Source organism: Oncorhynchus clarkii, chromosome 24, assembly GCF_045791955.1.
Source record: "Oncorhynchus clarkii lewisi isolate Uvic-CL-2024 chromosome 24, UVic_Ocla_1.0, whole genome shotgun sequence".
NCBI classification, from domain to species: Eukaryota; Metazoa; Chordata; class Actinopteri; order Salmoniformes; family Salmonidae; genus Oncorhynchus; species Oncorhynchus clarkii.
This window is the reverse complement of record NC_092170.1, coordinates 7,709,583-7,725,836: the sequence shown is the minus strand read 5'-3', so window position 1 is coordinate 7,725,836 and position 16,254 is coordinate 7,709,583. Positions and strand designations below refer to the sequence as shown.

At 45.2% G+C, this 16,254-nt stretch overlaps 1 protein-coding gene across 1 annotated transcript in view; it reads right to left on the bottom strand.

Annotated features, from left to right (window-relative positions):
• LOC139382265 (latent-transforming growth factor beta-binding protein 4-like) overlaps positions 1 to 16,254 on the bottom strand; it is a 66,098-nt gene that overhangs the window by 26,014 nt on the left and 23,830 nt on the right. Inside the window, exons 4-7 of the mRNA XM_071126132.1 lie at positions 10,834 to 11,070; positions 4,097 to 4,386; positions 3,562 to 3,664; positions 1,386 to 1,448 (exon numbers count right to left, since the gene is read on the bottom strand). Coding sequence (XP_070982233.1) covers positions 1,386 to 1,448; positions 3,562 to 3,664; positions 4,097 to 4,386; positions 10,834 to 11,070 — 693 coding nt within the window. The remainder of the gene's footprint in view (positions 1 to 1,385; positions 1,449 to 3,561; positions 3,665 to 4,096; positions 4,387 to 10,833; positions 11,071 to 16,254) is intronic.

Here is a 16,254-nt window from a genome sequence, read left to right as displayed (position 1 = left end):
TGGGTTGTAGGAGTGAACTGAACTCATCACCAATTCACTGTAGACCTTCTTGCTACAAAATAGACATTTAAAGGCAGCGTTGCAAATATGGTTTGTATCATCATCTGTCAGAACCTAATCCATTCGAGTTACTATGTTAAATCATTCTATATAGATGCAGGAGTGAAAAAGTTTCTCCTGACAAATAACAGTAATACATATATCCATTGAGGCATGTTAGTGAGGTGAATACAGTATGTTCCTTTAAGTTCTTGAATTTAACTTACAGATCAATGTAGTTTTTTTCTCTTCCCATTTATATCAGCTGCTAACTAATGGGCATGTACAATATAATACCAGGAGCCTCAATGCTATTCTGAAGAATCGCAGGTGATGTTTTCGCAATATGTAATTTATCAACTAAAACTACATGCATATCATCATACGGATGAGTGGCATGGTGTCACTGTGGCCTGCCTTTGGGTATGTGTCCCTCTCAGATCAATAGCAGATTCACCATGAATGAGCGCAACCACATTGGTATGTCCCCATCTGAGCGCTATATCCCATGTGTTTGAACGAGCCTGAGTGACTCATAGCTAGCATGATAGCATTTGCATGTTGCCATCAGCGGAGACTTGTGCTCTGTTTTCTCCGTTCCCTCTCATATCTTATTAGGCTCTACAGAGACAGATGAAGCAGCCATTCCATAGTGGCAGATAATCAAGGCATGGCTCATGGTTTCAGAGCTTATCACCTCAGACTCTTCAGCGTTCGGCAGTAGATCTCTGGGCCAAGTGACAAGACTGGGTTGAATAACGAGCTGCTTCAAAGAGCTTTTCTGTGTGTGTGGTTGAGCTGAGCCTATATGGAATACAGTGTGACAAGCTAAGGAGACAGCTGCTGACTCGATGAAGTGATATCATACATTGTTACACTCAAAACATCAAATGAAAATGAGAGAGGTCATATTATGAAGATAGACCATTGCAATGCTTCTCTTTTCCACCCCTGTTTCACCTGGTATTTGTTTAAAAATAAATACTGTCAAATATAATTTCATAACATTTCAACACACATCTCTTCCTGTCAGTTCTCCTGTTCCAAAAGAACCTAAAAGGGTTCTTCGGCTGTCCCCATATGAAAACCCTTTGAAGAACCCTTTTTGGTTCGAGGTATAACCTTTTTGTTTCCAGGTAGAACCCTTTTGAGTTCCATTTAGAACCCTTTCCACAGAGGGTTCTACATGGAACCCAAAAGAGTTCCACCTGGAACCAAAAAGGTATGGGGATAGTAGAAAAACCCTTTCTGAACCCTTTTATCTAAGATTGTAGAAGACCACCATCATTCTACAGTAAGTGGTATAGTCAGGTGTACTCAGAGGGACTGATGTGTTGGGTACTCACCAACACACTGGGTGCCGTTGATCCTCTCAAATCCAGCCGGACAGCTCCCATCGACTCCATTTCCTGAAAAGGCAATTCACATAATGATGTTTAAATAGCAATACTCGGGAGACCCTGTGTGAGCCCTAATGTTGTAAAGGGAAAGAGGATACCTAGTCATGTAGTGCCAATAGCTGCGTCTACAGTAAAACCAGAGTGATGGGTCAAAATTCACCGGGTCAATCTTTTCTAGACTGTCTTTCTCCTGCAGAGCCTGGATGAGATTTCAGATGCTTTAGTGGTCAATCTGTGTGTACTGTACAGTCCCTGATCCCACCATGGAAGACTAGCAGCATGTAGCACCACAGAGAGAGAGCCAAGCGTACAGGAGCCATGGGATACATCGGAACGCTCTGGGTCAACTAAATGAAGCAAAGCAAATAACGTTTTTTTTTTACCATACGAGCATGATGACTCACCGTCAGTCTAGAGTGGAAAACACACTCTCATCTAACATTGGCTATCAACCCCATCTCCAGCGAGCTAGCTAGCTATGTTACTCCCAATTGTTTGCTGGACTGTTGGCAGCCTAAATCACACAATATTGGTCACCTGTCTGCTAACAATCTCCCTCCCAGCTGTCTCTCCTCTCACATCAAACAAAGCTCTATTTGGAGGACTTTTGCAGTCTTGGGAGACAAGTGGGAAGTTGTGAAGTAACTTGAGGTTGCAGAGTAAAGATTCAAAGGACATTCCTCAAAGGAAATGGAAAGGAGAAAGTACTTAGTGTTTCAAACGACTCTGTGATCCCAGGCCAGAGTTTTGGACAAGGCCTCTATTGTTTGGTATTAACCATTTATTTATGGTAATGTTTGGAGAATTGTTTGCAAGGAGGGAGAAATTGCAATTGAGGAGGTTTCATTCGTGGTCTAAATCAAAATGATGAAAACCATGCATATCTTCCAGGTTGTCGAACAGAAAGAAAAACAGCCTTGTTTGGTGATTTACTTCCATGTGTTTGTATTTATCAATGACCCTACAGAGCAGGCGACATAATGTTCTGTATTTCTTACGGGCTCTGGCTAAGCGTGGAGTCAATCTGTTACATAATATGTCCATTACTGATAACAGCAATAATAATGTGGAATAGTATGAATTCCCTGTTAGTTAAAAGGAACAGATACAAACAAGACCGTGTTGATTTCTAGGCATTGCTATCTAAAACAAGTCATTTTCTTTTACCGGCATGGCTGAGGAGAGTTACCTAAAACATTCTCAGGACTGTCTGGATTCCTGTTAAAATGAATAGTGGTGATGAAAGAAGTTGAAAACAGAACATTAGCTCACTACTTTTTGACATGATGTTGATATGGTCTAGGAGGCGAGAGGGCAAAGCCAACTTATGGACAAATATGGTCAAGAGAAAAGTACATTCCATTCAGGTTAGTCAGGTCTGGAGTAAAACATGTCAACAACTTTATGTACTGTTTATAACTAGTTAATAATTTGACACTGTAATACATAAGTTCTTATTTAATCTCAAACAACAGAGCAAGGCCATCTGGTTTAAGGTTTCTAAAAGGAATTCCACTCCAATCTGAAGCACTCCGGCCTTTCAAAAAACCATAGTCAATGTCAATAAGGTAGTGAAGAGGAGATTAACAAGAACAAGCTGGTAGGCTAGCCACCATACTGTAGCATGGGACATACCGTTTAAAAAAATGTATTTAAGTGTCACACAATAATACAAAAAAATGTATTGTGGACCACTCAAATTGAGTTTTGAGACACTAAAAACAAATCATAGTCAAACATGGCATAGCTGTCATCTACAATACATTACTTAATCTACACATGTACACATAAACAAAGTGCATATGATCATAGTGTAGAACAAGTGTTACTTTTTGTTGATTGTTGCACCTGGGATTACTAATCAGCAGTGACCTCCCCATTTGTTTCTGGTATATATTGATTGGTTTTGAGATGAGAGGAGGGGTAGGTACACAAAGGGGACAGAAGGTAAAAAGGATTAACCCATTTTGTGATAGAAAGACTGAAAGGAGAAAACCAGTGTACTTGCCTAGTTAAATAAAGGTTCAATTAAAAAACCTTTAAAAAAAAGAGAAGCGGGATACGGACAAAAGGCCAAGCTTCACTTTAAAGGAGAACTGGGACAGGGCACACTGTATTTCACCTGTGTTAGGAGGGCATAGGACACACTCGTTGATGCCCCAGGCCAGTCCAATCCCTCGGCAGCAGGTGTCCTGACTCCTGAGTCCTGGGAGAGGTGAGCTGCACTGAGGGGTATAGGAGAAGGAAGAGCATTGGATTTAAACTGGCACAACCACAATGAGAGATGCCACCTATTTCTATTGGCTTGCTTAAGACTTAGCTACATCATTTAATGCATATTACATATATACAGGTAATATACATATTACAAAATAAAGGAAACACCAACATAAAGTGTCTTAATAGGGTGTTGGGCCACAACGAGGCACCAGACCAGCTTCAATGCACCTTCTAGCCATGGTAGCCAAAATAATGGGCAACTGGGCCTGCTCAGCATTTTTATACATGACCTTAAGTATGATGGGATGTTAATTCCACACCTATGTGGAAGCACCTGCTTCCAATATACTTTGTATCCCTCATTTACTCAAGTGTTTCATTTATTTTGGCAGTTATCTGTAGGAATCAATAGTATAAGTCATTTTGAGAAGTCTCACCTGGCCGTTGCGGACCTCCCTGAAGCAGTACTTGAATCCGGAGGATTCTGTGTAGGTGGAGTCACCGTGGAGGGTCTGGGCCTGGACTCTGGGTTTGGGTGGTGGGGCTTCGGCCCGCTCCCCTGGCAGAACACTGGTCCTGGCCCCCGAGAGGCCTGCTGACCAGGTGACCGTCTCCGACTGCTCCCTAACTGTGCCTGGCCCATACCCCACCTTCAGCACCTGGTGGATCTTCACGCTGGCCTCTGGGGGGTGCTGCACCCGCACCTTGACCATGGATGAGCCAGAAGCTGGGGGGAGGGTGAGACGGGAATGGGGTTTAGGGGTTAGCTAGTGGGGGTTAGCATTAGTAAACACTGCTGACTCCATACAGTCTCTGCACAGAGCCTGACCCTGCCCTGACCCGTTGTGCCTCCAGGGGTCAGAGGTCATCCTATGAAGGACCTCTCACTTGAACTCTGTCCTGGTGGTTCACATTTACCTACAGCTGAATGGTTGACTTTACATTTTTGTGCTGACGGCTAACTAAGGAAGTGGATATGAATGGGAGCTGCCATGTATGCGAGGTGCCTTTGGTGCGTGATACAAAGTCTTTGATGTGGTTTCAATTCAAAGTTACATTTTGAATGGCGGTCCTAGTCATTCCATTTGTTAGGAAGCGAGTGTGAAGCCCTGTTACTATTGCAGATCTTAAGAATCAAAGGAGGGTGTGTGTGGGGTATCCACCCCCCTGTATGTCTTTTATTGAGTGGTTGTTCTCCTAAAACATGCTATTACTGTGAGTCATGATGGCAGCCTCTCATCGTTTAAAGACTGGAGTGGAAACGTTGGCACAACGTTTCCCCCACGGTGAAGCCACTACACTGCCAAGAGGCCCAGACTGAGCGGAAGGCCAGAGCCTGACTCATATCTCAACCTTTTCTTGGGCTTTATTTACAGACTAAAAAGGCAAGGAGATAATCAGTTAATTCTGGGTGACTGAGTGTCCCAGATCTGTTTGTACTAAAGGAACAGTTGTGCACAGTTTGTTCTCGGTTGAAAAAATGAAAAGGCAAAAAATAAGGCTAAAATCAAGACCCAAAATCAAGACCCAGGACCTTGGACTCTTCACCTCCTAGCTATCCGTAATATCAGACCCATAGGACCTGGTTTACTATTCAGGGCTTTACGCAACTGTTTACACGAGGGCCCTGGAGATATGCAGCCAACATAATGTTTCATTTACAGATGCAGTTTGGATTGTGTTTTTCATTTGCCCCAAAACAATGAGAGTGCAAATGGGTCTTTTGTTCTATGATCGTACTATGGATTTTACAAGGCTCACTTGCTGAACTCCACAACACGGCTGCATCAATTATAAAAAGCGGAGACAATGGAACCATATCAGAGACAGTGTTTTGGAACCAAACATGTCTCAGGTGTTCGCTCTCTGTGGTTAACAAGCAATCCCACTGTCTCACCCCTGCAGGATTTCCCATAACTGTTCATAGACTAACTCTGAGATCATTTGGAATTTACTCGCTGATGGTCTGCACCCCACTTGAGTTGTGACAAGATGTTTTTAATTGCCAATTCACTATTTCACACTGTCTGGCCGTGACATACAGCCCAGTATTGCAGTAATGGCTGACCTCGTCCTCACAGCTTGTTCTGACAGCATAACAGAGGTGTCCTTTGTTTTGCACGCTAAAAAATAAAGGTGACCTCACAAGGTACACGCATGAAAAGTTTGCCTTTTAGTCAACAAGGAGATGAAAACAGAGCAGGCATCAGCCCTCCTAAATGCACTCCCCCTCAAGCGAAGAGAGGCTGAATAGCCCTTAAGTGTGGTCCAATTGATGGTTGTCAAACTGCGGTTGTGATGCTAAATTGCATCACAAGTTGCCAAGGAAATAGAGTGTAAGAGTCCTGGCTGCGCTAGAAAAAAATATCAGTGTATCAAACTTGCCATTAGAAAGAGGTACAGTATATTGCTGATACAAGTGGATTTGTGAGATGTGCATGGACAACGATGTTTTATGATAAACACTACAGAATAGAGCCCCACAGTGGTGTTGTTGTAAGACCCATAAAACCTAGCGGCCAAACAGGGAAAAGGTTCCAATCGTTTTTCCACCATTCATTTTTCCCATAGGGAATTTTAGAAACACAAGGGCTGTGTTTTGCGTAGGCTTACCCTGGCGTAACATTTTGATAACTGCATAAATCTCTCTCAGACAAGGTGACTTTTATCAATATATTCTTCTCTATTTACTCTCAGATTTGAAACTGCTAATTAGCATCAAAGTAGACATCAGGAAAGACTACATATCCCTGCAAGCTCCTGCACATCATCTCTATGTCACACCCTGATCTGTTTCACCTGTCTTTGTGATTGTCTCCACCCCCCTCCAGGTGTCACCCATCTTCCCCATTATCCCCTGTGTATTTATACCTGTGTTCTCTGTTTGTCTGTTGCCAGTTCGTTTTGTTCATCAAACCTACCAGCGGTTTTCCCCTTGCCCCTGTCTTGTCTATAGTTCCTGGTTTTCTAGTTTTCCCGGTTTTGACCTTTCTGCCTGCCCTGACCATGAGCCCATCTGCCGCGCTGTACCTTTGCCCCACTACTCTGGATTACCGACCTCTGCCTGACCTGACCCTGAGCCTGCCTGCCGTCCTGTGCCTTTGTCTGACTGTGTTCGATTTAATAAACTTTTACTTCGACACTGTCTGCACCTGGGTCTTACCTTCAAACCTGATAGTACAAACTGGCCATGACTGTCCCAGCAGACTCGGACCAGCTTCACAACGCCATCTCCTCCCAAGGAGCCACCATTGCTAGGCATGAGGAGTTGCTTTGTGGCCTTGTGGAAGGGGTCCAGACCTTGGCCGAACGCCATGACCAAGCGTTGAAATCATTGCTGGGGCAATTCCACGGGCTGTCTGGCAGACAGCCTACCACGATGGTAATCTCACAGCTCCTCAGTAGCCCAACTGTCAGCGGAGCCGCCTCACCGGTCATCCCAGTTTCCTGGGAACCTCGCTTACCTCCCCCGGAACGCTTCGATGGAGAGCCGGGCACCTGTCGGACGTTCCTAGCTCAGTGTGCACTCATCATCGAGCTTCAGCGCTCCTCCTTCCCCTCGGACCGCTCTAAGATAGCGAACCTCATCACGCTGATGTTCGGGAGGGCTCTTGCCTGGGCTACGGCAGTATGGGAACAACATGCCCCACTGTCGATGCCCCACTGTCCGGGAGAGAAGGAATTGGAGGAATTGAAGGACGAGCTTGCAGCCTGGGAACTACAGACGGATTGCGATTCCCTCATCGCCTTGACCATCAGGCTTGATGGACGACTACGGGAATGAAGGAGGGGGAGGAGATTTGATTGCACTCGTTCGTCCAAGTATTCCACCTCGCCTACGAGGCATCTCGGAAGTCCCCAACGGCCCCGTTGCCAAGAGAACCCAAGGCTACCCAAGTTCCCCCGAGAGTCGCCAAAGACTGCCGATCCACCTTTCCCGAGCCTCTGCAACAAGGCAGAGCTGGGTTGTCTCCAGCTGAACGGCTATACAGGCTCAAAACCAAGAGTTTCCTGTATTGCGGTCATGGTCATTTTGTGTCCACCTGTCCACTAAAACCAGGCTCACCGGCAGGAGCGAGTACTCTGGTGGGACATATGGGGAACTTTTCTTCTTCCCTTATTCGCACCCCTTTTCATGCCATTTTGCTGTGGGGGAACCAGTCAAGATCGCTCCGGGGCCGATGAGAGCTTTTTGGACTCTACCCTGGCTTCCAAGCTGGGCATCCCCATTCAACCCCTCTCCATTCCCATGGACGTTAGAGCACTGGACAGGCGCTCTATAGGCCGGGTCACCCACAACACCCCGACCCATCAACCTACTTGTGGCAGGGAACCACAGCGAGGCTATCCAGTTCATGCTCATTAAGTCTCCTCAGATTCCCATGGTATTGGGATTCTCCTGGCTCCAGAGACACAATCCCCTCATTAACTGGTCTACTGGTGCCATCATGGGCTGGAGCCCGTTCTGCCACGCCCATTTCCTGAAGTTAGCACAACAATCCCCGGGATGTCTTCCTGAGGGCTCGGGAAGTCGCTACGGACCTCTCCGCCATTCCCGCGGAGTATCAGGACACCTCCGGGAGGTGTTCAACAAGATCCGGGCCACTTTGCTTCCGCCGCACTGACCGTATGACTGCGGGATTGACCTTCAACCTAGCGTGACTCTGCCCCGGGGACGACTGTACTCTCTGTCGGGACCAGAGACCAAGGCGATGGAAACCTACATTGGGGACTCCTTAGCTGTAGGATTCATCCGACCTTCTTCTTCTCCCGCAGGCACAGGGTTCTTCTTTGTGGAGAAGAAGGATAAGACCCTGTGTCCATGCATCGACTACTGGGGTCTCAATGACATAACGGGGAAGAACCGCTACCCCTCATCTCCTCGGCATTAGAGCCGCTCCAGGGGGCCACCGTGTTTTCCAAGCTGGATCTACGTAACGCCTACCTTACGTAGATCCAGCTTGGAAAACACGGTGGCCCCCTGGAGCGGATACGGGAAGGGGACAAGTGGAAGACCGCCTTCAACATGGTCGGCGGTAAGGCCATTTGGCCTTACCAAAGCCCTGCTATGTTCTGATCTGTTTCACCTGTCTTTGTGATTGTCTCCACCCCCCTCCAGGTGTCACCCGTCCTCCCCATTATCCCCTGTATATTTATACCTGTGTTCTCTGTTTATCTGTTGCCAGTTCGTTTTGTTCATTTTGTTTTGTTTGCCCCACTACTCTGGATTACCGACCTCTGCCTGCCCTGACCCTGTCTGCCGACCTGTAACTTTTCCCCACTACTCTGGATTACCGACCTCTGCCTGACCTGAGCCTGCCTGCCGTCCTGTACCTTTGACTGCCCGTGTTCGATTTAATAAACTTTTGTTACTTCGACACTGTCTGCACCTGGGTCTTACCTTCAAACCTGATCCTCTAGCTGACAGGTATTGTGTCAATTTAAAACTTGCACAAGACAGTACACAGAATTCTCAATTTAAAGAAATGTTGCCAATTTATTCATTACTAAATGTAGCTAGCATTAGATAGTTAATGCAGAGATTATTACCTTTGCCTCGATTCGGCAGTCTCGTCCATATAATCACGGCATTTGTAGTTCTTTATGATAGTCACATTAGCAGCTAATTAGCATTTCATTTTTGGGGAATAGATACAGGCAAATATATTGATAAAAGTCACCTTGTCCTAGAGAGATTTATACTGTTATCAAAATGTCACGCCAGGGTAAGCATACACGAAACAGAGCCCTTATTTTAAGTGTTTCTAAAATCCCCTATGGGAAAAATGAATGGTGGAAAAATGATTGGAACCATTTCCTTGTTTGACCACTAGGCTTTATGGGTATTATGACTCATACTGTGGTACTCTATTGGCAGGCCAGATAAGTCTAAGACCATTCTATCAATGTAGGCCTCCTCAGTGGGGTTGCGTAAGCCCTCAGAGCTCTACTCCCAAACACTCTCCCAGCCCTGGAACAGAGCGTGGACTTTTGGAAGCAGCTCGTCAACATAATTGACCCCGACATTTCTTTTGTTAGTATGAGTTCAGCCCATTGTTTAGATTTCACTGTCATTAACTTTTGGTTGTGTTTCACCATCCCCCCCTCCCCCCGGAGCGAACACAGGCCACACTGATGTCGTTGGGCTTTATAGAGCATGGACAAATACACATGAGCTCAGGGTTGCATTCTTATGATAACATCTTTAAAAGCAGCAGAAGATTACCAACCATATTGTATCCTAAAACAAGTGTCATCTAACTGCAGTGTAACTGTTAAAGCTTCAGATTTCACCAACTGCGTAGTTAGTAGTGATTGGCGAATATGATGACGTGTATTTTCCAGGGCCTCAATACCACCATGCAGGGAAACGTCAGTGTTTGTCTTTTCTTCATGTTGTACAAATATACTTCACCATCTGAGAGTGTATGTCAACTGATAAAATTTGGTCAGAAACATCTGGCTGCCATAACATCCAAAATTCACATATGACAAAACAGTGAGAGTATTCGTAAGTAGCCGAATCGGAGTGTTCTCAATATGCATTGTAATGATGTTAAAACAATGGGAAATTAGTGATTGTGAATGTCTCAGAGACCTAGAGGAAATATTGTCCGTGTTTCAAGGCTTATTACCTATTGGCACTGAGCGGTACAATTTAAGTGTTGAGTCCTGGCCAAGGGAAAACAGTCATGTATAACTGTCATCTTTAGCTCAGCACACACGGTGCAGTTTGAATGGAATTCATCTACAGGAAAGACGTGTGTAACTGTGTGACGTGTGAACCTTAGTTGACCATTTTTGCACATTCAAAGCCAAACCACAGATAACTAATGTCAGACGAAAGCATCATTTTTTAATGCATTATTAGGCAATTCATGATGGTTAATTTGAAAATGTGAAAAAATGCTGTTAGCTATGATTGTATTTTATCAACATGTCAGAATCACACCATAATTTGCAGAGAATTAGCTGTTGTTGTGCTCATTCAAGAGCTCTTCCTTCTTCTATTTGATATGAATCCCAGTCTTACTGTCAAGGAGAGGATCCTTCACTAGAGACTCTGCTTTAAAGATTTGTGTCTAATGTATTAATTTAAGAGCAACTTGTGTTTCATTCATCACCATTCAGATCCCACCGTTGCCACAAATGAGGCCGGCCTTGTCACACTTACCACCGCTGGGCTGACTGTGGCTCTGCTGCTGGCTCTGCAGAGGGAGAATGTATTCCGACTGCGTCAGCAGCTGCTGACTGGCCAGCACTGAGGGGATGCGCGGAGGCTTCTCAATGTCATTGGTGGAGGGAGTGGCCACGGGGATGTGGCAGAACTTGCCGGTGAAGGTTGGCGGGCAGAGGCAGCGATCCTTCTGGATGCAGACCCCTCCGTTTTGACACAACATGGGGCACAGGACTATAGGAGAAACAGAGGAGGGAGGGAGACAAACAGAATGATTGAGGGAGAAACACGGAGTCCAAGACATCAACAACTGAAATAGAACTCTGGAGCTTAGAGAAACTATAACCCTCTCGTTTTATGTCCTGTAGTCCTGTAGTGATTTCTATGGTTCAGTTACCATTAGGGCCAAGAGTTCCTCCTCCCTGTTGTGGTTCAAATGTAACAACACAAACTCACGATTCAGATACAATCCGACTACAAAACCAAGGGCAGAGTCAAACAATTTTACGCCTACCTTGCCAACCAAGACAACAAGGGAAAACCTCCAACACATGTCCTTGTGACAGAGATAATTGATAGACCGTTTGGGCACACTGTAAACAATGCCATTCAAAACAACACTGATTTGTTACAGAGCACACAAATACAATCTTTACACTGTGTCCCCCTTTTTTACCCCAATGAATGGAAAACAAGCAGCACTCTGACGAAAACCATGCCTCTGCTTATTGTGCCCACCAGCACATGCTTTCCATATCACATGGCTGTGTTGTATTAATGCTCATAATAATAATAACTTTGGAAAGCTTGCACATGCCCAAGTTCATGGAAATTACTTTACAACAGCTAGGCAGAGAGAGAGAGAGAGAGAGAGAGAGAGAGAAAACAAAATATGGATGTACTGATGGTCCTGCTTGTGTGACTTTCTATCCACATTTTAATTAGGTAGAATATAAACTTGCTCTCTCTTAAACACTCTTTGCGTTTGTGTTCTGTGGTAATTTTACCACTCAAATTATCCTGCAATCAAGAAAGAGGGTTCAGCTGAACCTGTTTCCTCTCATCAGAGTGGTTTGGAGAGGATACTGTAAAACATAACTATTGGACTGTACAAGGTCCCGACAGTCACACTGATTATAGGCATTCACCTTTCCCTGAGCCTTCCCGGAACTTGGAAAGACGACGGCAGCTGAAGGCTGTCCAAAGTACACACTGATCCATCATTTTTAGTGTTCTTCCTTTCCCTAGGGGGGCACAGAATTGATTTTCCGCCTGAATACGAAGTCCTCTGGGCTCCAGTGAGCGTGTCAGCGTCGGGGTAACTACCGTACAGGTCTCTGTTCTCAGTTTCTGGCATGCTCTTGCCCATTGTTCCAGAGGCCATGGTGAGGAACAGGAAAAAGGTTGGTGGTTTTGTCAGGAAAAAGCCTTTTACAAGAGGAATTTACAGTACAGTGGCTTAGGGGTTCTCTAGGTTCCTATCGCAGAGAACCTGTGTCCGGCCCCTGGGGCTAGAGCAGCAGCGTTCCGCTGTGTGGAGTAGGTTTCCGGTGGAGAAATCATGTGTGGAACATATGCAGTGTATCAGTGTGTGTATTCCCCGCAGTGGTGTAGCCGTGGTGATGAGGTCATGTACAGTGTGCAAACTGAGAAGGTGACCTAATTGTTTGCTCCGAGTCGGACGTGTTTGTCCCTCCAGATGCAACGGATCCATCCACACGAGTTTACACAGGGAGAGGGGGAATTAGATAGAGAGAGAGAGAGAGAAAAAAAGGGAGAGAGAAAGGAAAAGACTTAAAGAGAGGGAAACAGACAAAAGGAAAGACAGACAGAGAGAGGGACAGAATGGGGAAAGAGAGAGGCAGAAAGACAGAGAGAGTGAGAGAAAGTTGCATGACGACTCATCCTGAATTTAATTTGGCTGCTCTTTCAATCACTCCATACATGAGTCTGAACCTACCATCCCAGAAGTCGTTTGTGCTGATTCATGTAGACCAGCTCTGGTCCAACCCATCGGTTTATGGGACCAATCAGAAAGGTTTGAATGTTTTCGCATTCGAGAAGTCGTCGGGGAGGGAGCAAACCAGATTCATCGTGGAGAAGAAACGTTAGTGGGCGTGGCGTTTGGCCCGAGCAATGTGGATGGGTAGCCAGGCAAGGGTGCAGGTGCCTCCCATGAAAAACAGTGATGTCAGCTGAGCTGTTGAGAGGTAGTGAGCAGCTGCCCAGTTCTCCTCGGGCCCTCCATGAGACACACAACGTTAGCCCTCTCTTCTCAGAGAAGTTCCCCATGTCTTTCACTGCATTCATATCCATGTAATGGAGTACATCTCTCAGGCCAGTATGGAACAACAGGTCATCACACCATGTAGAGTTTTGATTTTCACCAGAAGCTGTTTTATTGGTGTTTAGAGGCACAATACCTGTCTAAATGATGGAGGGACACCAGTGGAACCCCATGACATCACTTCCTGTCTCCCCTGGCTTTGCAGCTAGTTCTGAGAGGGTTTCACTCCAAATGGTGGTTTAAAAATGGGTGTCATCACTCAAACATTCTGGGCATGTGTGTGTGTATGTACTTCAAGGTTGACAGCATTAGCCCTCCCTGGAAATAATCAAAAAGTGTGTGTTTGTGTGTGTGTGTGTGTGTACAGGGAAATGTTTTGAGGCAAATCAAAGACACATGCCATTTGGGCTCCCTCTTTGCATGCAGGAGAAGGAAGGTTCAGCTGGCCATAGTTTCCACAGCTTGCACAGAGATGCTTAACCCATGATGTCCTCATGCACCCCATGACTTTAGCAAGACAACCTTTAGCAAGACAACCCTGAATACTCCTCAATATGGGTGAGGAGGATATTAATACAGCAGAAAGCTGAAGAGTAATTATCAGGTGAATACAGAATTAATACCAGCAATGCAACTTGATTCAAACAAACCAGCTGGCATTTGGAATCAAATTAAATCAAAGCTGATTTATCATATGCACAGGATACCGCATAGTGCACACGGTATAATGAAATGCTTACTTGCAAATAGACTCACTGTAGTGCTTCATCTAGTTTGCCTCAGTGCAGCTAGTGTAACCGGTGTGAAATGGCTAGCTAGTTAGCGTGGTGTGCGCTAATAGCGTTTCAATCGGTGACGTCACTCGCTCTGAGACCTTGAAGTAGTTGTTCCCCTTGCTCTGCAACGGCCGCGGCTTTTGTGGAGCGATAGGTAACGATGCTTCGAGGGTGTTGATGTGTGCAGAGGGTCCGTGGTGTGAAATGGCTAGCTAGTTAGCGTGGTGCGCGATAATAATGTTTCAATCGGTGAAGTCACTCGCTCTGATACCTTGAAATAGCTGATTTTGCGACTTTTGTGGAGCGATGGGTAATGATGCTTCGTAGAAGGCAGTTGTTGATGTGTGCAGAGGGTCACTGGTTTGAGACCAGGTAGGGGCGAGGAGAGAGACGAAACACTGTTACACTAGCAATCAGCATGAGATCATGAGGTTCAACTGCAACAATAAAACTAATCATAATGGCAGTTATCCAAACCATCCCAGATCAACTTTGCCATAGCACCTCGCTTTGAATAGTTGGAAAGTTAGGTCTCTCTTTGAACGGTCAAATATGCACTGAGATATTTACAGAGATATTTTGGGCTCTGTTGACCACATATGCCTGACAGACATTTTTCACAAGTCCATGCTAGAGAGCATCGACTGGGTCTGTAGAAAATAGGACCAGAGAGTGACACTACAGTGTATTCGGAAAGTATTCAGGCCCCTTGACTTTTCCAACATTTTGTTACATTACAGCCTTATTGTAAAATTGATTAAATAACTTTTTTTCCATCATCAATTTACACACAATAATGACAAAGCAAAAACAGTTTTTTTAGAAGAACAAAAATACCTTATTTACATAAGTATTCAGACCCTTTGCTATGAGTGGCGAAATTTAGCTCAGGTGCCTAATTTTTCCATTGATCTTTCTTGAGATGTTTCTACAACTTGATTGGAGTCCACCTGTGGTAAATTCAATTGATTGGACATGATTTGGAAAGGCACACACCTGTCTATATAAGATCCCACAGTTGACAGAGCATGTCAGAGTAAAAACCAAGCCATGAGGTCGAAGGAATTGTCTGTAGAGCACCGAGACAGCATTAGCCCCAGATCTGGCGAAGGGTACCAAAAAATTGCAGCATTGACGGTCCCCAAGAACACAGTGGCCTCCATCATTCTTAAATGGAAGAAGTTTGGAACCACTAAGACTCTTCCTAGAGCTGGCCGCCCAGCCAAACTGAGCAATCGGGGGAGAAGGGCCTTGGTCAGGGAGGTGACCAAAAACCTGATGATCACTCTGAAAGAGCTCCAGAGTTCCTCTGTGGAGATGGGAGAACCTTCCAGAAGAACAACCATCTCTGTAGCACTCCACCAATCAGGAGAGATCCTTGATGAAAACCTGCTCAAGAGCGCTCAGGACCTCAGACTGGGGCGAAGGTTCACCTTCGAACAGGACAACGACCCTGAGTACACAGCCAAGACAACACAGGAGTGGCATCGGGACAAGTCTCTGAATGTCCTTCAGTGGCCCAGACAGAGCCCAGACTTGAACCCGATCAAACATCTATGGAGAGACCTGAAAATAGCCGTGCTGCAACGCTCCCCATCCAACTTGGCAGAGCTTGAGAGGATCTGCAGAGAAGAATGGAGAAACTCCCCAAATACAGGTGTGCCAAGCTTGTAGCGTCATACCCAAGAAGACTCAAGGCTGTAATCGCTGCCAAAGGTGCTTCAACAATGTACTGAGTAAAGGGTCTGAATACTTATGTAAATGTGATGTTTCAGTTGGTTTCTTTTTATAAATTTGCAAACATAAAAAACGTTTTCTGCTTTGTCATTATGAGGTATTGTGTGTAGATTGATGAGGGAAAAAAACTATTTAATCAATTTTAGAATAAGTCTGTAACGTAACAAAATGTGGAAAAAGACAAGGGGTCTGAATACCTTCCGAATGCACTGTGTACTGTAAGTATGGCAAGACAAAACAAGTACAGTATATTTTACACTAGTACACAGTTGAGCACTGTGTAGTGTCTAATGTAACATGATTGGTGCAAGGGGATAATGAGCCATTGTTACTGGTCTGTCTGTTTCATGCTACCCCACCGGACATGTGACTGGCCGCCAGTAACATGGTCTCTGTGCATTTGGGGGGGGGGGGCTTGTTTGTGTATAAGTCTGACTTCGAGCTGACATCATCTGAATGACCTGGTCTAGGAACAAGCCTATAAACCAGATGTATGCTAAGCGGACGAAAGGGGAGGGGAGCCTGTTTATACAAGGTACTGTATGGGGCATTACTCAGGTCATAGGAAAACAAACAACTGGCTTGGTAGATTTTTAAAGCTTACCGATTATTGGAGGT